The sequence below is a fragment of the Agrilus planipennis genome, unplaced genomic scaffold (genome assembly GCF_000699045.2).
Source record: "Agrilus planipennis isolate EAB-ADULT unplaced genomic scaffold, Apla_2.0 scaffold8, whole genome shotgun sequence".
NCBI classification, from domain to species: domain Eukaryota; kingdom Metazoa; phylum Arthropoda; class Insecta; order Coleoptera; family Buprestidae; genus Agrilus; species Agrilus planipennis.
This window is the reverse complement of record NW_020442461.1, coordinates 875,781-898,434: the sequence shown is the minus strand read 5'-3', so window position 1 is coordinate 898,434 and position 22,654 is coordinate 875,781. Positions and strand designations below refer to the sequence as shown.

The following is a 22,654-nucleotide window of genomic DNA, read 5'->3' as shown; positions in this document are numbered from 1 at the left end:
AACAAAATAATTCGAAGTGGTCTGTATTCTGTCGAAACTGCCAGACGCGGATCGCGATTTCGATCTTGTTGGATCTCATCAGCGCGTCGCAGGCAGCTCCAACAGAACACAGACCAACCTTTACCTGCTGTCTTAACAGCGCGTTTTAGAAAATACCACAAATGGCGTGGTGAGCGCCATCTGTAGTACGATGCTAGATTTTAGGATTACGTATACTCCAGCAAGGTCCATTTAAAAATATGGATATCTACTTGCTGAAACGAATCCCGCCGTAGCCCATCACAACGTGATAGGCACGTTACCATAATCGAACAAAATAATTCCTCCTCCTTGCTAGATGCTAATACTGCTATATCATCTGCAAATCTAAGCATACTGATCTTTTGCCCTTTCACATCTATCCACAGTTAGCAGCATTTAATTAATAAGTCGTCTCAATTACCTACAATATAAATTCTTCATTAAAAAATGTCTTATTGAAACTTTTAGGGTGCCAAGTAGGGACCGCTGCGTCCATGGGCCTAACGGGTGTGATGAGCGCGAGTAAATACGGTTGGCCCTTAGCATCTTACACTTCCGGTTGTCTTGGACTCTTATGGGTCGTCGTGTATATAATTTTAGGAAGTAATGGCCCCCATGAACATAAAGATATTACCCCCGCGGAACACCACTACATCAGGTCAACCCTTGGAAATGAAAACGTCGATGAAGTATTTTATCATCAGTCACGTTTTGAATTAACTCTATTTAAATGATGGGTCCAATATTTTACAGCCCCGTTCAACCCCCTGGAAAGATATGGCTCTATCTCTGCCAGTTTGGGCAATTCTCGTATCAAATTGTTGCTCGGATTGGGGACTTTACACCTGCCTCACAGAGGTTCCGACATATATGAATTACGTGTTGGGTTTTAACATAGATGATGTACGTGTGACTATACATATACAGTGGGGACCCCCGGTAATCCGACAAACAGTTTACAGGGCAGTGTCGGATTATAGAGTACTGCCTAAAACTTACGATTTGGGCGGTCTAAAACAGAGCCGGGCAAACTCGGCTCTTTTGACTCCCGAGAGCTCCTCAGGTATAGCCAAGGAGCTCCTCATTGATCCTGCGAGTGCGAGTAAGATGATTATTTCCTTTTCTTATCCCTTCCATTTCGTAGGTGAGTCCCCTCTTCCATAGCCAAACCCAATAGTATTCGGAACTTAGTAACGAAAATTTTCGTAAATATTATTTAAGTTGCGAGAAAGGCTTCGCTAGTCTACGGAATGGAGGGGCTTGATGTGGGAGTGGAAGGGAGAAGAAAAAGAGAAAGCAATATGGGTCATTACTGCTTACTCTCTCGTACTCATCGAAGGGTATGGAGTGACTTAAACTAACCTCAGGTATACACAATGAATAAACACTAAACAATGAACACACGCTAGACCGCATCGCTATCTTCAACACATGTAGTCAAATTTAAACTAAACAATCAGAATCAAAACAATACTCTACGCGTCGAGCACAATAGTGGTGGTGCGTACAAGTTATAACTTGTTCAATCATGCATTAGCGAAGATTGTCAAAAAAATATTCAATACATAATAAATAATAGACCATGTCGGATTACAGGGGGTGCCGGATTAGCCAGGGACCGGATTATCGGGGGTCCACTGTATATAACTGTATTATTAGGTCTGTTAGTTCGTAAATCCTTATGTTTTCTACAGAATGGGCTTCTTTCTGCCTTGCCCTACATCGCAAATACTATTCTGGCCTTACTATTTGGTGTAGCCACTGACTACATTGTCAACAAAGGATGGGTCAACGTAACTGTTGGAAGAAAAATTGCCAATACCATTGGTAAGGGTTGCACCATAACATTGTCTGGTTTTGATTGCTGTGCAAATAATGGGACCGTTGGTCGAAGGAGGACGGAAGGGGTGCGCGATGAGGAAGGGGCTGGGGTGGAGAATTGACCTTCTACAACACCAAAAGCTCTTGTGGGTGTTAACGAAGGAGATGGAGGTGAAGAATCCAATATTGGAAAAAATCCTAACGTAACATAACCTAATTTAACATAATGAAGTTTTTAGGAGTGAGGTGACCTCTTTACTCCTTCGACCGACGGTTCCATCGTATGTACAGTTATCCTGATGTAATTAGTAGCATATTATTCACAAAAGATCTTCTATTCCCTTTTGGGCATCCAATTTCTCACCCCCTCGCTCCCTTATTTGTGATTTACAGGATCGTGAGTGTTTTCTTCTCTCTTGTAGGTTTCATAGGTCCTGGTGTAGCATTGCTAGTTTTGGGTTTGTACCAAAAAAGCGCTTCTTCAACATTAGCTACCACACTTTTGGTATTGACCGGTGGGATAAGTGCCGGTTCAACCGCTGGGTTCATGGTAAATTATTTGGATCTGTCTCCAGTTTATGCGGGCACAATGATGGGATTAACAAACACGATTTCGAACGCTCTGTCGATACCGAGTCCACTGCTTGTCGGAGTGTTTGTGAAAGATAACGTAAGATTAATAGCAACATGTTCCCAATAATAACTTTTTTAATCCGTTACGAGGTATTTATGAAAATATGAACGAAATAATTGATTGATATGTCTCTTGATTCATGATAAATAAATAGGGAACCAGCCTATGTGGGCCAAACAGGAAGAAACTTTAATATACGTTTAATTAACATAAGATTTTTTTTTCAAAAATAAAACGGATTCCACTTTTACAGCCTCCCAAGTACTATCGCACCTGCACTTTTCTGAAATTTGACACTTCACATATATAAAATAGATCCTTTTTGTGCTGTTTTTGTCAGACTTTTGTACTACTTCCAATATACAAACAAGTACACAAAGTACACACTTGAGAATAAACAATAATTTAGCTTATCTGAAATACCTTTGGAAGAAACAAATTGGGTTGTGTTTGTACCTGACTTATCACATTAGTTTATTTGTTGGGTATGAATGCTCTTAAACCTTGTATTCGTGTTTAATTTAAATGGGTTACGAGAGCGTATTTTGTTAATATTATTTCATTTCAGACAAACGCTGGTCAATGGTCAATCGTGTTCTATTTCACGGCTGGGATATATTTTCTGGGTGGATTGTTTTTCCTTGTTTTTGCCACAGGTGAGAGACAAGGGTGGAATTACTACGACAAACAACAGAAAAAAGGCGACAAAGAGAGTGCAGCTGAAGGACATTTATGCGAATGAGAATTGTTATTATATTCTGTTATTACGCAAAGTGTTTTATTTATTTTCAAATAAAAAAGTTGATAAACCTTATCAATTGGCTTTTTCCTTCGAATTTCCGAAAACGAATCATTTAAAATACGTACTTCTTCTTATGACACTGGCCGCCCGTGCGGCAGGTGGCCATTTCACAAATGAGCCGCCGGTGTTTCCCCTAAATTTCATTTAATTTAGAGCATTTTCTTCAGGCATTAATTCTGTAATGAGGCAAAACAATACAGGGTAAGTAGAAATGGCGTTTCTTTCTCAATTCTGAGGCTTCTTCAGGCTTCATTCATGGTTTACAGCGAGACACCCCTAGATGGAACGTTTTGCTTCATTTTTGGGAACTTGTAGCATAACACCCTCCTGGAAGAAGGCAAGATTGTGTTTGTCGCTGGTGAATTCCTCATGGGAATTTACTGTTCACTCTCAGCGAATTAGACATGGATCTAGGGATTTTCCCGTGGTGAAATTTCAATCTCGACAGATTTCTGATCATTGTCAATTTGTTATTGTAATTCCTAACAGGGTAATTGTTGTTAAAAGCAATTTTTTCACGACTGATTAGCAACAAAATGAAGGCAATTTTTCTACAGTAAATACTCAACAAAGAATGTTAAAGTCACTTTATATTTTATGTTATCTCTATGGAGATATTCAACAGACGCATCTTTTCATAATCACGTGGACGTATGACGTTGATTATTATTGACACATTAATCATTTAAATCCCTTAAATGACGCATTTTAACGATGAGGGTTTTCACAATCACCCTTATCGCAGTGATACAAAACAAAAATATTCACCTTGCAAAACGGTTTGAACAAATTGAAAGAATACCTAAAAAATGATACGCAGATACCCACGTCATATCAATCTTTTATCAAACACAAAAAAAAAAGAATAATAGTAGTCAGAATTGATACATTTCCTTCAAATTAAGCTGAAGTTGCAAAACTTGACTCTGTCATCTTCAAGTGATTTATAAGTATCAATTATCCTTTCAAGGTTATCACGTAAAACTTAGAATTTATATGTATAACGTATGATATTGTAATATAACTTTGAACAAAAGAATATTAATTAACAACGTATATAAAAGAACAATGCTAGTTTGATTACAAGTAGCACAGCCTTTAATTAATTAATTTTAAAAGTAGATCAATTATAACTTATATAAAAATGCGATCTACAGTACGGCGGTTTGTCCACAAAATTTTTTGTAAGTAACACGTTAATAATGAAATTATTTAATTAACATTTGATTTTATGGTTTTATGTATACAGAATTTGCATACAGCAAATAATATTCTGAATTAGATAGTGCAACACAGTTTTTTAAATAAATTTGTGTTAAATATTTGTCAAGGTCAATAATACGTAACATTTATTTTATTACAAACGCTTGCAGTTTATGTCTAATCAATCTCTAAACAATAATCCACTAATTGTTATAACAAAATTAGAAAACCATGTAGTACAAAATGGTGTAAATATCTTTCAAAAATTAAACTCATAAACACATATAAAACTGTGAATTCTAGGGGGTAGTTCAAGGGATTGAGAAGGAATATACTGGTGAGATTGTGTACCTAGCATTATATATTCTATATTTTCGAAAAAATACGCTAACAATAAAAAGGTAAATAAACATTTATATTTATCAAATCACCCTGTATATAAGATGTACTTTGTGGACATATCAAAACATACAATTGTTCAACCTTGCATGTACTGCGTGACCTTACATTTGTAATAAGTAATGACATTACATATTGTTGTAACTTACATTCTTCTATTAGTTTCAAATAAATCGCTAACCGCAACTGAATTAAAAAATACTGAAAAAATAATTCATTTTTATAGATACTCAACAATTTCAATTAGTATTATATTTAATGCCATGTTATCCGTAATGCACCAAAGTGTAGCCTTTTCATTATCACTGTTATAAACAATAAAACATTTTTCTGATATTTAATAAACAATTTCGTACAATTTGTTCATGTTAAGCTATCATCAGAGTGAATGTTTTAGGATCTTATTATTTTGTTGCACGAAGTTGTTTGATAATGACATATCGAAGTCCATATGGAAGTAAGGTAAGTAATCCAATTAAGGGTGTTTAATGACTTCAAAAACTGAAATTTTTGAAATTAAACTCATTTTATCTGACATTTCGAATGTCTCTCCAAGTATTATCCATAAAAAAAATTTTCAAGTTCCACCATTTGCGTCATTTTAAAAATCCATTATCGACTGATAAGATTTAATAGTTCTTTGAGATAACTAATTGTGACATACGGGCCAAAATACGCCGAAATTTTGATTTTCTTCTTCAAAAACCGAAAAAGACAATTTTCATTAATGTCTTATTGCATAATTATATTAACATTTCTTGTAACTCCTGAATAAGGTACATATTTAATGCGTATAATAATAAGAACAATTTTAAAACGGTGTCATTTGTTTACGTAATATAGTAAGAAATTATCCACAATCTACAAGTGGTTGCTCTTGGCTATCGGATAGTGTATCAGAAATTGATAAATGAGGTATTAGAAGTACTTTTATCAGTAGTTTACCTTTACTACCAGTGGATGTAAATTAATAACAACTATCAGTTACTTCTCTCAAGTCCAACGGTGTTGATAAAAAAAGGGATCATGGATAATAAACAATATCAGGTCAATCCGATAGCAGAAAATGGAAAAACAAGTAAGTCAAAAATTAACACCTATTATTACTTATTGCTTTTGGAAGGAATAGTCACGACACGAATTTTGGTACACGTAATCTTTCTTGTTATGTTCGTTATTGTTGTCGCTATTTTGCGATGTGGATGTTTTGCAGTGACAACAATGCATTCTGGGTTACTTGTTCGTATAATTAACGCATTTGTGGTTGAAAAGAATGATAGTTACGACACGAATTTTGCTATGTGAGTTTCAGATGTTTGCCACAACGCGGTATGGCCGGTTTTATAATAACCATATGAAGAATTTTGCGATGTGGATGTTTTTCAGTGACCGCAACGTATTCTGAGTTATTTTCTCGCATAATGAGCGTTTTCATAGTCGAGCAGGATGATAGCCACAAACACGAATTTCGCTACATTTTCTCTAAGTTTTCCACAACGTATTATGACTGTTTTTGTTAGCGTCATTTTGCGATGTGGACGTTTTGCAGTGACTGCAACGCATTCTGAGTTACTTTTTCGCACAATGAAAGTATTTGTGGTTAAAAAGGATGATAGTTACGACACGAATTTTGCTGTGTGAGTTTCATGTATTTGCCACAACGCGTTATGGTCGGTTTTATAATGACCATATGAAGAATTTTGCGTTGGGAATGTTTTTCAGAGACCACAACGCGTTTTGAGTTGTTTTCTCGTCTAATGAGCGTTTTTGTGGTCGAGCAGGATGATGGCCACAACACAAATTTCGTTTCATTGCATCTGCGTTTTCCACAACGTATTATGACCGTTTTTATTAGAGTCATAACACGTATTTTGCGATGAGGATGTTTTGCAGTGACTACAACGCATTCTGGGCTACTGTCTCGTATAATGAACGTATTTGTGGTTGAATAGGATGATTGTTACGACACGAATCTTGCTATGTGAGTTTTATGTGTTTGCCACAACGCGTTATGATCGGTTTTATAATAACCATTTGAAGAGTATTGCGTTGAGGATGTTTTTCAGTGACCACAACGCGTTCTGAGTTGTTTTCTCGTCTAATGAGCGTTTTTGTGGTCGAGCAGGATGATAGCCACAACACGAATTTCGTTTCAATCCTTTTGTGTTTTCCACAACGCATTACAACTGTTTTTATTTGAATCATAACACGTATTTTGCAGTGACTACAAGCATTTTGGGTTACTTTTTTGCATAATTAACGTATTTGTGGTTGAAAAGGGTGAAAATTACGACACGAATTTTGCTGTGAGTTTTATGTGTTTGCCATAACACGTTATGATCGGTTTTATAATAACCCTATGAAGAATCATGCGTTGAGGATGTTTTTCAGTGACCACAACGCATTCTGAGCTTATTTCTCCCTTAATTAGCGTTTTTGGGGTCGAAAAGAATCATAAGTCACAATACGAATTTCGCTACATCCTTTCTGTGTTTTTCACAACCCACTATGAGCGTTCGTATTAGATTCAACACGAATTTTGCGATGTGGATGTTTTTTAGTGACTACAACGTGTTCTGAGTTTTTCTCTGATTGAAATTACATATACAAGAACATATTTGACTTTTCAGAAGGTTTCAAGTTTGGAACTCGCCATGCCCAAGCCCTGCTCATGTTTTTCCTCTTAACAGTGGCTTTTGCCATAAGAATATGCTTATCTGTTGGAATTGTAGCCATGACCGACACGACTTCGAGCTTCACACCGGTAAGTAAATGATTTTGGTCGAAAACAAAACAATAGAAAACATAAGAAGGTGTAGAATGCTTTTAAAAAAGATCATAAAATCGCCCAAAAATAATAAATTTAACGTTTAAAGTTACCGTTACTTTTTTCCACTCCAGAAGCAGAGAAATGTGCCAATCTGTTAATATGCTTTTATCATAATCTTGTTCAAATTTATGGCATTTACATAAGTAAGTATAACTACAATCAATAATTTTATCAGTCAACACTCGTAAGGCATGGGCTAAGAGAAAATACCATTAATTAAACAAAATTTCATTAAAACAGGAGTCGTTTGATACTTGAGCTTTTTCTTTCGTTTTCTACGACTAAAACAATAAAATAATACAAAATGTCAGATAGCTTTAACCGTTATATCAATATGATAAGGAATTGTTTACTTATTGAAACACTTTCAAGAGCTTCGGTTTTCAGATAATTAATCTAATAATTAATTATAAATACTAAAATTCTGAAAATAAAAGTAAAAAATAAAAAAAAATGTATCCCACAAGAGAATTACCACCCTAGCCGAAGGAAGGGGTGCCTTTTTTCTCGCGTCATCATCATCATATGGTCGTCAGTCCTAAGACTGGTTGGACACGTACCTCCACTCTTTCCTATCCTGAGCTAAACTTCGCATTTCCCTAAAACTAGAACATCCTACATCCTTAACTATTTGCGAACAGTAATCTAATCTAGGTCTACCTCTACCCCTCCTAACTCCTGTTTCTGCCTTTAATATGTCTCTGACTAGACTTTCATGCCTAAGAAGGTTTCCTACCAACCTATCTCGCCTATTTCTTATCGACTTCCATAGAGTCCTCTGTTCTCCTATTCTTTCTAATACCTCTTCATTTCTAACCTTCTCTATCCACGGTATCTTCATCATCCGCCTATAACACCACATTTCGAACGCTTCTAACCTTTTCTTTTCCGCCGCGCCCACTGTCCATGTTTCGCATCCGTACAACGCCGTGCTCCAAACATACACCTTTAACAACCTTTTTCGAATTTCTAAATTAACCGTTCATGAGCATAGAAGTGACTTCCTTTTATTAAAGGCAACTCGATCCTGTGCTATCCTCTGCTTTATATCCCTACTACTCCTTCCATCCTCACTTATCTGAGACTTCCTAGATATCTAAAATCAGCCACTTCTTCTAATTTTTCGTCTCCTATCTTTATATTCGCTGTTTCCCTACTTTTTCTTCCCTTGCATACCAGTATTTTCGTTTTACTTTTATTTATTTTCATACAGTACCGATCTGTCAGTACCGCTTCCATTTTATTAAAACTATCTCTAGGTCCTCCTTGCTAGATGCTAATACTGCTATATCATCCTCAAATCCAAACATACTAATCCTTTATCCATGTATATCCATCCCTACAGTTGTCCTGTCTTTAATCTAGCTCGACAACTGCCTGTTGCTCTTTATACATTTCTAAATGTATTTAACATTGTCAAAAGCAAAAAATAAATACTTTAGTAAAGAGTAAATGCAAATTTTTACCTATGAAGGAATGTTTATTGCACCTTCATGCTTGAAGTCAGTGAAAAAACATTAATCAGTCCACTTCGCTTTGAATTTCATCATCACAATCACTTTCAGACGTACGATTGGGACAACAAAAGTACAATCATGTCGTCGTTCTTTTGGGGCTATATGCTGACCCAAATTATTGCTGGACAGATAGCAAAAAATTTCGGACCTAAAATACCACTTTGCATTGCCATGACCATATGTTCATTATTTACAATTTTGATTCCGACAATGGCTCAACTAGGGTCTTATGGTGTGATGATATGCAGAGTGATACAGGGCATGACCCAAGGGTTCTTCTTTCCTGGAGTGGCAAATCTACTTGGAAAATGGGTACCGCCATCAGAAAGATCGAGAATTGGCACCTTTGTATATGCAGGCATGTAACAATATTCCAAATAGACCGCTTTTTAATGAGTTAAGGGCTAGGAGGTCATATATTTACCCCTCGCGTCTAAACGTCCCGAGAAAGCGCATAATCTGTTAGCTTAATATCATGTAAGCAGATAACACTTTCGTTTTAACCGATCTCAGATTCAATAAGTGATCTATTTCGCATTATATTTTGTAGTAAAAGCTTTAATTTTCTAGAGCCTATAGATTCCTAGTAATTGAGTGATCTATTAGCTTGATATTATGCCAGCCGATCACATTTTCGTTTTAACCGATCTCAGATTCAATAAGTGATCTATTTCGCATCATATTTTGTAGTAAAAGCTTTAATTTTCTAGAGCCTGTAGATTCCTAGTAATTGAGTGATCTGTTAGCTTGATATCATGCCAGCAGATCACATTTTCGTTTTCACCAATCTCAGATTCAATAAGTGATCTATTTCGCATTATATTTTGTAGTAAAAACTTTAATCTTCTAGATCCTATAGATTCCTAATAATTGAGTGATCTCTTAGCGTTATATCATGATCTATTTCGTATTATATTTTGTAGTAACAGCTTTAATTTTCTAGAGCCTATAGATTCCTAGTAATCGAGTGATCTCTTAGCGTTATATCATACCAGCTAATCACTCTTTCGTTTTAACCGATTTCAGATTCAACGAATGATCTATTTCGCATTATATTTTGTAGTAAAAGCTTTAATTTTCTAGATCCTATAGATTCCTAGTAATTGAGTGATCTGTTAGCTTGATATTATGCCAGCCGATCACATTATCGTTTCAGTTGGTCTCGGGGTCAAAGAACAATCTATTTCGCATCTGCTGATGAGGGGATTGAATATGTGATCTGCTAGCATGACATAGTCTTGCTAAGTGTTTTACTTTTATGATCAAACCCGTTGTTAATGTTAATCATCAACCATACCGATTTCGTGAATTGCTAACTATACCACCCCTTTTATGCGTCTAGATGAATTGATCTAATTAATATGTTCCCCACAGGTTTTACCTTTGGCACAGTCATATCCATGCCTATAACGGGATGGTTTTGTAATAGTCCCTTAGGGTGGCCTTCTGCCTTTTACTTTTTTGGCAGTTTAGGATTGGTTTGGGTTGGAGTTTGGTTGTTCCTAGGCGCCAACAGTCCATCAGAGCACAAACTGATAAGGCCCGAAGAAAGAGATTATATCGAGGCTTCCCTCTCAAAGAAAGAAGAACCAAAGGTAGAGAATCATAAATCTGTAGCAAGGGCATTGCTAAACAGAGCAATACTAAATGTCTAATCAAAGAAATTTTGTCACTAATTAATGCCAAAAATGTTTCTAATTGTATGTTGTGCTTCTTTTTTTTTGTAGGATGTTCGCACACCATGGTTGTCTTTCTTAAAATCGTTACCGTTGTGGTCGCTCTTGTTGACCCATATGGCACAAAACTGGGGTTTTTGGACTTTAGTCACTGAAATTCCTATCTATATCAATGCCATGTTTGATTTGGACATTTCTTCGGTATGCTATTAATTCATCACTACATAGTATAAAACAAAGTCGCTTTCCCGCTGTCTGTCCCTATGTATGCTTAAATCTTTAAAACTACGCAACGGATTTTGATGCTGTTTTTTTTAAAAGATGGAATTATTCGAGAGGAAGGTTTATATGTATAATACATGCATAATATAGCAGGGAAACACTGATAATTTTAGAGATTTCTAATGTGATGTCGTAAATAAACACATTTTTTGCGCTTACATTGCAAACGCTGGCTGAATCCTACGAGATAGATCAAAATAATGTACTACAATATTGTACATCTTAAAAGGCTCTACAAAAAAGTCCGGGATGGTATATGTCTATCTCTTAGGGATAACCCACAATAACCATTTTTATCCTTTACTTTTTATGAGAAATAATGACTTATTTACGAAGCGATTGTAGGCAATACAGCATTAATTCTTATCCAATTAAGTACCTTAAATACATTGTGCATTTAATATAGATCAATATGGCCCTTTACAGCATGTAATTTAAATGAATATTTTCGAAGATATTACAGATTTAAAATGCAGGGACATAGCGGTTGCGGCGGTACCGGCCGGGAGGCCGGTTTGTATTGTCTAATGACAAAAACACTGTGAATGTTGTATATAAAGACATTCTGTAGTATATTTAGTATGTTCAGGGGGTATCTTTTGAAGATTTCCCCTTTTCGATAATAATCTAAACAAAACAAAAATATATTTAGTATCAGCATTGCACCCGTGCGAAGCTGGGGCGGATCACTAGTTTTGAATAATATTTTATAAAGCAATATTTTTCAAAGATAGATTTATACAAATACTAGGTTTTACTGGCGGCTTCGCTAGCGTTATTGTCTTAAATACGTGTCGAAAAGTCAAAGATCATCGACGACTACATAAAAGTAATCTTTCTATCTACCGAAAATACATTTTTTTTTCGGATTAAGGTACCCTATGTCCTTTTCTGTACCCCTGACGAGGTGTGCACAAAATATCATGATAGGTTTCAGCCGCGGCATCGCTTACGTTGATGACCTAAATAGATTTCAATAATCATCAGCGAATACATAAAACTAATTTTTCTATTCCCCGGAAACAGTATTTTTTTTAGATTAAAGATACCCTATGTCCTTTTTTGTACCACTGACAATGTGAATACATAATTTGATGATCATCGGTTGAGTTATGTATTGTATGTTTCGTAAACTTCTTTCAACTTTTAGAACGGATTACTATCAGCAGTTCCATACTTAGTCATGTGGATTTCCACATTTGGGTACAGCAGCTTGGCGGATTATTTAATAAACAGGGGTATTCTCCGAACAGGGACAGTAAGAAAAATCTTGAACAGTATAGGTAACTTTTTCTTATGCTGGTTTACGATGATATGATATCAGTGACCGTTTATTATTTGTAGGATTGTATGGCCCAGCTGTAGCTCTAATATTTATGTCATTTTTTGGAAATTCGAGTTTAGCTGTTACGATGTTGTTACTAATTTTGGCGGTAGGACTAAACGCAGCAACCGTGAGTGGCTTCAACGTAAATCATGTCGATTTGTCACCAACCCATTCCGGTACCCTTATGGGTATCACAAACGGATTCGCAGCGTCCATGTCATTTTGCGGTCCCCTTTTGGTTCAACTTGTCGTGACCAACGAAGTAAGGGTGGTACCAACCCGTATGAAACTAGTTTAAAATATTGCTACGTCTTTTAGGAAGATCACGAACAGTGGAGAATAATCTTTCTTACAGCAGCAGCCGTCCAAACGTTAGGAAACACGTTGTTTGTGTTATCTGGCTCTGGAGATGTTCAAAAATGGGACCCCAGTTATGGTAAGTCTTTTTTTTTTAGCTCAATTACAGTACCTTCTTAGGTGTAGTATGATTTTCTGAACCAAGAGGTGCTACTACCTATGTGGTCATGACCCTTGACCCATGGGAAGAATGTATGGGACTCAAAAGGGGTCTTTTGTTGAAAGGGATTGTATACTTTATATTTTATTTTGGCATGTTCAATAATTTTGATGTAATGTACATGCAGCAACTCGAATATGATTGATATTTTTAAATGTTTACCTGTTTATCACTTTAAATAGGGAACAGTACTATTTTTGTAGTCTTACCTTAACAGATCCATTAACTCCTGACGGATTTTTCCTCATTTTTCATTAAATTCCCAAATGTTCCCTTGAAAGGTCCCATGGGTAACAATAACGTCCTTCTTCCTTAAATTCAGTGGCATCACGGCACAAACACCGGTATAAATAAAGTAAAACACTCTAACGTAACCGTACCGTATTTATTATTGACCAACTATTTCAGTTTATAGTTAGACAGCTGTTATTTACTCAGATAAACACATCTTTTAAAACGTTCTAACGTCATTTCTCTTTTGCGCAAAATCGTTATTGCATTGCCACCTACTTATTGAACATAAATGGTTTGAATTCTTGCTAGCAACTTATTTATTTAAAATACTCTAGGCAATTTAAATGTAAAAGGGCCAGTTGTACATTTAATCAAATTTTATAGATGAGGTGCACCGAAGAGAAAGCAATAAAGTTAACAAAAATACTCAGTATGGAAATAACGAAAAAGTGTGATATGTTTTTTGCAAATCTAGCAACAAAATATGCAATAATAATTGGTACTTGACTGATTACACCAATATAAATCGAACACTTTCGATTTTACCATTCATAGATACTGTGTGTCGACATTAGTATCCTTCCTTATATAAATTTATTATAATTAATTTTGTACATGTTAATTAGTATTAATTAAGTCCAATCTGTAATAAGGAAACATTTTGTGAATGATTAAATTAATACACATATATTTTTAATCGTATTAGTTTTTGTTTATATTTAAGTCCATAGTTTGTTACATTAAAAAGTTCACTTTAAAACAGTTCAGTTTAATGACCACTACTCATGCAAATAATAGATATGACTCTGCTCCATGTTGTTACTGGGCTTCCGGATTAAAACACATGTTATTAATGTTTCACTTATTAATTGAGGAAAAGCGTTAATTACTTTTTTTACTTATTATTTACTTATTGTGTTACGTGTTCGTGTATACCTGTTGTCGCTTATTTAATTTTAATGACTTGTTCCCTGTTTGTGTCCTGACTGCAGCGTGGGGTAGTAGGAGAAAGCCTTTAGCGTAACCTGTTGTCTGTGGTGGTTTAAAAAGGTAAGTGTTTTACTAATATATTGGATATTAATCTGTTGTTACCAAGGAAAAAGGATCATAAACTTGGGTCTAACTTATTTAGTCTTTCTATTTATAACATAACCTTATTGTCTATGAGCGAAGGTACCCAATTTGGTGCCTTGCTATCTGAAATGGGTGAAAGAACATTTTGCAGCAGGTATCGAGATATAACAAATTCTTAAATAAATATTTATCACTTTATTATAAACCGCCATTCAACATCTTGTAAATAATACTTAATTTACATACAGTAAAAAATAGAAATCTTACACTAGATTTGAGCAAAAGCTTCGCTTATTTCATTTGTAGGTCAGTACCCAAAAATATTTCATACATTCAACAATTAAGTAGATGTTAGATAACGTTTTGGAAAAGGTACCTTTGTTAGATTGAAAATTACTGCACCTTTTCGTTCAATATTTCACATTTATTTGAGCAATTTGTATTAAGGCACCTTATTATTATTTTCTGGATCTGATAGGAAATGTCTTTTTTTTTTTTGATAAACAGGATAATACAAAATGAAAGTACCTACTGTGTGGCCTCATCACGAACCACCTGCTAGGTATAACATTATACGTCAACAAATTTTAATGAACACATTTATCAGACAATAAGGTATACGAAAATATAAGAGTGTCGTTTTAAGACGGCGCTCCAGAGTCTGATGCAGATCCTGGATTAGAATTCGAAGGTTCTAATAATCCGGGACTCCGATGGCAGTGTGTGCAATGCAGACATATGTTGCATGATCCTAATTTTTTCGCTAGGATTGATTTTAACTTCAGGGCAGGACCTAGTTTCATATTCATCGTGTTCATCATGTGTTCTTCGGTTAGCAATGGCAGACCTGCGCCATCGATTTGTTGTTCTCGAAATGTCTGAAAATTAAAAATTAAATTTCGATTTTATTACGGTCCAACTGACACATTATTTATAGTATTTTCAAATGGTTAGATGCGTTTATTAATCACAAACAATTTACGTACTTTACTATAAGCTCTTGAATAAACGGAATTAGAAAGGTTGTTCCACGTCTTGTCCTTTCAGACAAAGAAAAGTAGAGAGGCATGTTTATGTGTGTAAGGAACAATTTAAATCAATTTTAACTTTCCAAGAAGAGGACTGAACTGATTCATTTACTTTTGTATCTAGTTAATTTGCTACGCTATTAATTGAATGATTATAACATAAACTTGGTTTTAACTTTTCTGAGTAAGCCATTGATAGAGTTCAAAAAGGAAAATTCGGTCAAAACTGGATCACATTGTTTTACAGGGTCCTAATCGGGATCCCTGAGTGGTTCTGAACAGGTTGACCTATTTAGGGTGCTCCGACTAGAGAAACCTTACAAGGGGTGCTTTATATGATCCTGACTGAGGTACCTTAAGTGAAGCGAATTGTAGGGTTTCAACTAGATTGACCATACGCATGGTGTACTTCAGGGTTTCTCTCAGGATTGGTAATAGGGTTTTGATTTGCGATTTGTAATTTGACTTAAACTTATACTGTTCGAAGACAACTTAATGATAGTTAAATGAATTAGTTTTTCTTCAGGATTACTTGAAGCGTCATTGTTGAATTTGATATTAAATTATTCACAAAATTGCTCAAATGATGCTTTAATAACCGTTGCAGTTTTTGAGACTTATGCAGCTTTGGAAAATATAAATCAACGATTGTGATCATCATAGGCCGTCAGTTCTTCATGCTTAGCTTCTATTTGTCTTTAACTAGCTCTTCCTGCCTGAGATTATCCTCATTATTCGCCTATAACACCACAATTCAAACATTTCTAATATTTTCTTTGCCGTCGCGTCCACATCCACGTTTCGTATCCGTACAGGACCGTGTTCCCGACGTAGACCTTTGTCAATCGTCTTTGAACTTCTAAATTAACCGTTCGCGAGCATAGAAGTGACTCCTTTTTGTTAAACGCTACTCGACCCTGCGTTATCCTTTGTCTTATATCTCTACTGGTCCTTCCATCCTGAAGTATTTCACTTTTTGGAACTTCATAATCACTCTCTCCCTATTTTATCTTCCCTTGCATATCAACATTTTTATTTTACTTTTATTAATTTTCATACCATACTGTTTTGTCAGTACCATTTCCCTTATATAAGAGGCTATCTCTAACTCTTCCCTTCTAATTGCTAATACTGCTATTGCCCCTGTATATCTACCCCTAAAGTGGTCCCGACTGTCGAATATCTAGATTAAAGAGTAGCGACCACAGACTACATTGTGTTCTGACTTCCTTCCTTCCTAATGTTTAATTCTCTAGTCTAAATTATAGAGTGTACAAACATCTTTTTCATGTAGGTATTATACCTATTATCTATTAATCATCATTAAATCTTCATCGGACATAAAGCCGTAGGAGAGAAAAGTGTAACAGTTGAAACAATAGAGTGCTTGAATGTTCGTTTTCCGACTTTTAGAATTGGAAAATCCTGGATTAATAAGATTTTATGAACCTATGGTATCTTAATTAAGTATGGACGTGATTAAATATTTATAAAATAGCCTGGGGCATTACGGTTCGTGCTTGGAGGTAATTACAATTTGCTTACGCGAGCTATTGTAAGAAATGAATTGTTTATTATCCAATTATACAGCACGTGTTGGGCGAACGGTTGCGATCACAAACCGTGTAGAAAAGTAAGTAGCACATTTCAACTTCCTTCTTAGAACACTTACATGCATAATGTCTTATACGGTACAGTGTTTTAACGTTTACATAGGTTTATGGCATATACGTATTATTATTATTTATATCGTTAATAGATATACACATTGTTCAATTTGCATCGCATAAAAAGCACGGAGTATTTCAAAGGAAGTCCGGGCTCATTTCTTCCACAGCGAGAACATTGTATATTAATGTTAAATTATTATTTATTAATGTGCCTAACAGAGATCAAAAATTAATGATCCGTTCGAAGTAAGTAAGCTGACTTAGGCACTACATAATCTTGCCTTATTTATATGTAACTAGAGTCTTAAGTTTGTAAGATTATCAGTTATTGTTAGCATTATGCAACGCGAATACAGAAGGCTTATGCCGGGTGATTCCCCTACTTAACTCGGTACTATACTTCCCCAGAGTTTTGTTGTTGTGTTTCGGCGATTTGTGGTGTTAACCAATATCGCCAACCTTGTTGGCGCTACGTCAGTTTCGTTGTAATTTAGAAATTCGAAAAAGATTGTTAAAGGTCTATGCCTGGAGCACGGTTCTATACGAGTGCGAAACGTGGACGGTGGACACAGCGGAAAAGTAAAAGTTAAAAGCGTTTGAAATGTGGTGTTACCAGCGAAAGATGAGAATATCGTGGATAGAGAAGGTTAGAAATGAAGAGATATTAGAAAGAATAGGAGAACAGAGGACTCTATGGAAGTCAATAAGAAATAGGCGAGATAGGTTGGTAGGACACCTTCTCAGATCCTGAAGGTCTAGTCAGAAACATATTAGAGGCAGAAACAGGAGTTAGGAGGAGTAGAGATAGACCTAGATTAAATCACTGCTCATAAATAGTTGCGGATGTTGGAGATGTTTAGTTTTAGGGAAATGTAAAGATTAACTCAGGATAACAAAGAGTGGATATGCGTGTCCAACCAGTCTTAAGACTGACAATCTTATAATGAGGATAATGATGAGAGGCGAATGATGAGGATACCGTGGATAGAGAAGGTTAGAAATTAGAAGGTATGAGAAACATTAGAAGAACAGAGGGCATTGTGGAAGTCAATTAAAATAGACAAGACATATTGGTCTTTGGACATCTCAGATTTGAAGGACTAGTCAGAGGCATATTTCAGAAGCAGAAACAGAAGTTATGAGGAGTAGGGATAAATCCAGATTAGATTGCTGCTCATAAACAGTTGCGGATCTGAGAGATGTTTAGTTCTAGGGAAAGATTATATTAGGATAGTAAACAGTGGATATGCGTGTCCAACCAGTCTTAAGACTGACAACTTTATAATGATGATGATGATGGGAGGTGAATGATGCGAACGGCGTGGCCTAGAGGTTTAGACTTTTGCTTAGCATTCGGGAGAACACTGGTTCGATTCCGGGTCCGTCTGCCTTGGTCCAAGTTCTTCTGTGATTCCTTGGATCACTTAGGCAAATGCTGGGGCAGTAATATTCCACAGATAATCTTTCATTCTCTTCTGTCTTCATTTCGTCCGTCTCATCTTTCTCACCCGAACCATCACCCACCCGAACCATCACCCACCCATTCCCACGATTTCTGAAAGCAGGCTGAAGAGGGCCTTCCGCTCTACCTTCCGGCGTAGTCCGGAGGGACTGCCCGTCCACTAGCATTACTGGCTGGTGCGAATGAAACACCCAAAAGTTAAAAGTTAGTTAGTAAGTGGAAGTCAATTAGAAATAGGCGAGATAGATTCGTCTTAGAAGCAGAAACAGATGTTAAGAGGAATAGAGATAAGCCTAGATTAGATTGCTGCTCATAAACAGTTGCGGATGTGGGAGATGTTCTAGTTTTAGGGAAATGCGAAGATTAGCTCAGGATAGCAAAGATTGGAAATGCGTGTTCAACCAGCATTAACACTGACGCCCCTACGAAGATGATGATGTAATCTAGTAATATTCGATTTCATTATAAACGATAGGAATCATGTACAAAAGAGATCATGTATTTCTGCCTGGGACTTTAAAACATCATCGCAACAACTGCTATATAACAAACCTACGCCAATAAAATAATAGATGGAAAAACAATTCGCTATTGAATCGACGGCAATGATCTACTAGCCCAGGTCGTTTTTGTTTTTTTTTTGGTCTGTATGCTAAATTCGAGCCACGCCTCTGTGTCCCGCTATGATTAGTTTTATCGTTACGCTAAAATGTTCTACAGTGAGTTATTATAAGGACAGACAATTCTTGGTCGGGTCAAGTCCGGTAATTGGCACCTCGTTCAACTGTCCGATCCGAGCAGAGCGACCCATTCCGCGCTGATAGATCGTTACGATCACCATCGACGACCGCAGCGGTCACCGGTGACCAGCGAGAGACACTTGGACATTGCTCTGGAGCAATTAAAGTAATGCCTACCATACATGTGTACTTGCTGTATATTGCTGGCTTATACATACATATAGCTGTAGCAATAGATATGATCGTGTAGATCGTTCAGAAGGAGAGGACGATACTTTTCTAAAAGCTTTATAATAATTTATATACAGTGTAAACTCTATATAACGACACTTAAGGGACTGAACGTTTTTCGGCGTTATAAAGAGTGGTCGCTAAATGGAGAGAAATAAAAGATATTATTTTGCTATTCTATAATAATATGTATTTACCAATAAAGTACACATTTTGCACACGAACATTATTATTCATACATTGCGTATAGCCTGTTATCTTCGTCTGATGTTTTTTGCTGCTCCAATATTTTAATTGTATTTTGTTACGTATCTTCCTCATATCTTGAGATACTGCTGGATCAATTTGATTATATAAAAAGTATTTTTTTAATAGTTTCGCTGCATCAAGTGCTTGTTTGATGCTTGGTGGAGGGACAGGATCGTCTTCTTCAACAACGTACACAGCTGCAGTTCTTATCTATTTCGGCAACTTAGAAAGTACTGCTCAATGATTCATAATGCCGCATTGTTGTCGTTAAATAGAGTGAGCGTGACGCTATACAGAGTGTAATATTGTATAGAAAACAATGTAAATCAACCACAAAGTCAAGCAATTTCAACGTTTTAAGGAGTTTGTCGTTAAATCGAGTGAGGTTATAAAGAGTTTACACTGTAGTTAAATACTAAGGTGTGTATTTATATTTTTGGTTTATTGATGATTATAATAAATAAACGTAGAATTTTCAACTGGAAAGGAAGAATACTCTACATTTGTTTCGGTTAAAGAACCAAAAAGATTTTCCAGTTGATACTTCTGTATTTATCTATAAATATAAAAGGATAAACTGACTGGCTAATATATCAGCTTACAGGCCAAACACATTGACTTAGAGACTTGAACTTTTGCACAAATACAAAGTAGGCGAGCACTAGGAGAAGATTTATAAAATTCAATCCCTAAAGGGGTGAAATGGGGGTTCAAAGGTTGATGTATCGATCAAGGCACAGTCCAAACCATTGAGTCAGTTAAAGCTTGATGTTTTGTACAAAAGTTTCTTCTACCACTATAAATGAGTTCTCGAAGTAGGAAACACACCGTCACTCTATTTCCTATCTTGAGTCTGTCTTGGCATTTCTCGACAACTCAAGCAGCCTCATCCTGAACTATTTGGAAACAGTAATCTGGTCTAGATGTACCGCTTAGCCCTTCATGACCGAGAAGGTGTTATACCAACCTATCTCGTCTTTTTCTTATTGATCTCCATAATGACCCTAATATTAGAGGCAGAAACGGGAGTTAGGAGTAGAGGTAGGCCAAGATTAGATTACTATTTGCAAATAGTTAGGGATGTGGGTTGTTCTAGTTTTAGGGAAATGAGAAAATTAGCTCAAGATAGGAACGAGTGGAGGTGCGTGTTCAACCAGTCTTAAGACTGACAATGTTATGATGAGGATTATGATGAGAGGAGAATAACGAGGATACCGTGGATAGAGAAGGTTAGAAACGAGGAGGTTTTAGAAAGAATAGGAGAACAGAGGACTCTATGGAAGTCAATAAGAAATAGGCGAGATAGGTTGGTAGGACTTTTTCTCAGATATTTATTGTGTTACGTGTTCGTGTATACCTGTTGTCGCTTATTTAATTTTAATGACTTGTTCCCTGTTTGTGTCCTGACTGCAGCGTGGGGTAGTAGNTAGTTAGGGATGTGGGTTGTTCTAGTTTTAGGGAAATGAGAAAATTAGCTCAAGATAGGAACGAGTGGAGGTGCGTGTTCAACCAGTCTTAAGACTGACAATGTTATGATGAGGATTATGATGAGAGGAGAATAACGAGGATACCGTGGATAGAGAAGGTTAGAAACGAGGAGGTTTTAGAAAGAATAGGAGAACGGAGGACTCTATGGAAGTCAATAAGAAATAACCGAGATAGGCTGGTAGGGCTTTTTCTCAGATATGAAGGTCTAGTCAGAGATATTAGAGTTAGGAGTAGAGGTAGACCAAGATTAGATTACTATTTGCATATAGTTAGGGATGTGGGTTGTTCTAGTTTTAGGGAAATGATAAGATTAGCTCAAGATAAGAAAGTGGAGGTGCGTGTCCATCCAGTCTTAGGACTGACGACGTTATGATGATGATGATCCTACTCCTATACCACTATATTTCAAATGCTTCCTTTAATACTTTGAATATCGTTTTCGAATTGAATTTCCGAATTATCCAATCTCCATCACAAAAACGATTTCTTTTTGTTAACGACTTCAACAACCAGGTACGTAACAATGTAACAATCATAAATTGCGAGTGGTTGAAGCCGTTCCATTCCCTGGCACCGGTGGTCGCGCGTATCGGTCATTCGGGCCATCCTCTTTCCGCTGATCTGGTTCAGCGCAGAAGAACAACCATTTCCTTGCAGCGGCAGCGACCGCTGCGGTGCTGGAGGCAGTAAGTGACCTCGCGTACGATCAAGTTAGGAGCGTGGTGCCCCGCGCGCGCGCGCGCCCGTGTGTGTGTGTGTGGGGTGCGGCCACCGTGTGGCCACGGGGTCATGCGGCACCGTCAGAGAGACAGCGGCGGAGCAACCGCGGCAAGTCGATCGACCTGAGCAGCGACCGACCGCGCCCTGATAGTAGTACACCGTGGGTACTTCCCCTCCGTCGTCCCGATCCGCGACCGGCTACCGAATCGACGGACGACGGATGAACTGACGAGGTCGAAGCGGCGCCCCGCCGCACGACCCAAGTATTTATCAGCCGCGCCCGTTTTCTCGTTATGTGCGTGTCTCTAAATTAATGCGTGTAAATCTACGGGGTGATTTTAGAAAAAAGCGTACGCCAAACAGCTGCGGATGTCGTATATTAGTTCTCATACGCACGCCATTGACAAACTCGATAAACTGCCAAAAAAGCCTTTTGACTTCCACCCGCTACTAATCCCAAAATCCTAAACACTACTCTAAAATCTGTTGACCATACCAATTGGTGACAGAGTTGTGCAAACTCATCACCAAAAGGGTTCCAAGTTCTAATCGCAAAGTCCTTCCTTAAAGTTCCCTTAAAGTACCAATTACATTTCCAAATCCAAGTAGTTTCAGATACAAATCCTTGAACACTCCGAAAGTGCTTCAAGAATTTGAAATTGCATAATGTCCTTTCGATAACAAACTACAAAGTTCTTTTATAAAGTAATCCGTTTACCAAGTGGGTGC

General features: G+C 36.8%; 4 protein-coding genes across 7 annotated transcripts in view; 2 read left to right on the top strand and 2 right to left on the bottom strand.

The window, feature by feature from the left end:
• The window catches only part of LOC108736042 (putative inorganic phosphate cotransporter), a 12,528-nt gene extending 9,224 nt beyond the window's left edge, over positions 1–3,304 (top strand). For 2 of the 3 annotated variants that reach the window (XM_025980801.1, XM_025980803.1), the window contains exon 8: positions 3,045–3,304. In XM_025980801.1, coding sequence (XP_025836586.1) covers positions 3,045–3,218 — 174 coding nt within the window. In that variant the 3' untranslated portion in view covers positions 3,219–3,304. Of the gene's footprint in view, positions 1–489; positions 711–774; positions 925–1,715; positions 1,849–2,264; positions 2,513–3,044 lie in introns of all 3 variants that reach the window. The other variant, XM_025980802.1, reaches the window with a different exon arrangement.
• The window catches only part of LOC108736082 (putative inorganic phosphate cotransporter), a 43,801-nt gene extending 30,161 nt beyond the window's left edge, over positions 1–13,640 (bottom strand). The window contains exon 1 of the mRNA XM_018468374.1: positions 13,239–13,640. The gene's annotated coding sequence lies outside the window, so the exon portion shown is untranslated. The remainder of the gene's footprint in view (positions 1–13,238) is intronic.
• On the top strand, positions 5,223–13,961 carry LOC108736079 (sialin). Its single transcript, XM_018468368.1, has 10 exons — positions 5,223–5,342; positions 5,724–5,958; positions 7,511–7,644; positions 9,276–9,585; positions 10,602–10,822; positions 10,955–11,104; positions 12,336–12,468; positions 12,530–12,774; positions 12,831–12,948; positions 13,648–13,961. Exons 2-10 carry the CDS (start codon positions 5,907–5,909, stop codon positions 13,716–13,718), a joined length of 1,434 nt encoding a protein of 477 aa, XP_018323870.1. The 5' UTR covers positions 5,223–5,342; positions 5,724–5,906; the 3' UTR covers positions 13,719–13,961.
• Positions 13,962–14,517: 556 nt separating this feature from the next.
• LOC108736083 (bromodomain-containing protein DDB_G0270170) overlaps positions 14,518–22,654 on the bottom strand; it is a 44,832-nt gene continuing 36,695 nt past the window's right edge. Inside the window, exon 5 of one of the 2 annotated variants that reach the window (XM_018468375.2) lies at positions 14,518–15,215. In XM_018468375.2, the coding sequence (XP_018323877.1) occupies positions 14,979–15,215 (237 nt within the window). In that variant the 3' untranslated portion in view covers positions 14,518–14,978. The remainder of the gene's footprint in view (positions 15,216–22,654) is intronic. The other variant, XM_018468376.2, reaches the window with a different exon arrangement.

Excerpts from the sequence above, each read along its gene's own strand:
- LOC108736079 (XM_018468368.1), top strand. The coding sequence starts at position 5,907 with ATGGATAATAAACAATATCAGGTCAATCCGATAGCAGAAAATGGAAAA. Across the intron at positions 5,959-7,510 it reads AGCAGAAAATGGAAAAACAA|AAGGTTTCAAGTTTGGAACT; the intron begins GTAAGTCAAAAA and ends TTGACTTTTCAG. Across the intron at positions 10,823-10,954 it reads CAAAGAAAGAAGAACCAAAG|GATGTTCGCACACCATGGTT; the intron begins GTAGAGAATCAT and ends TTTTTTTTGTAG.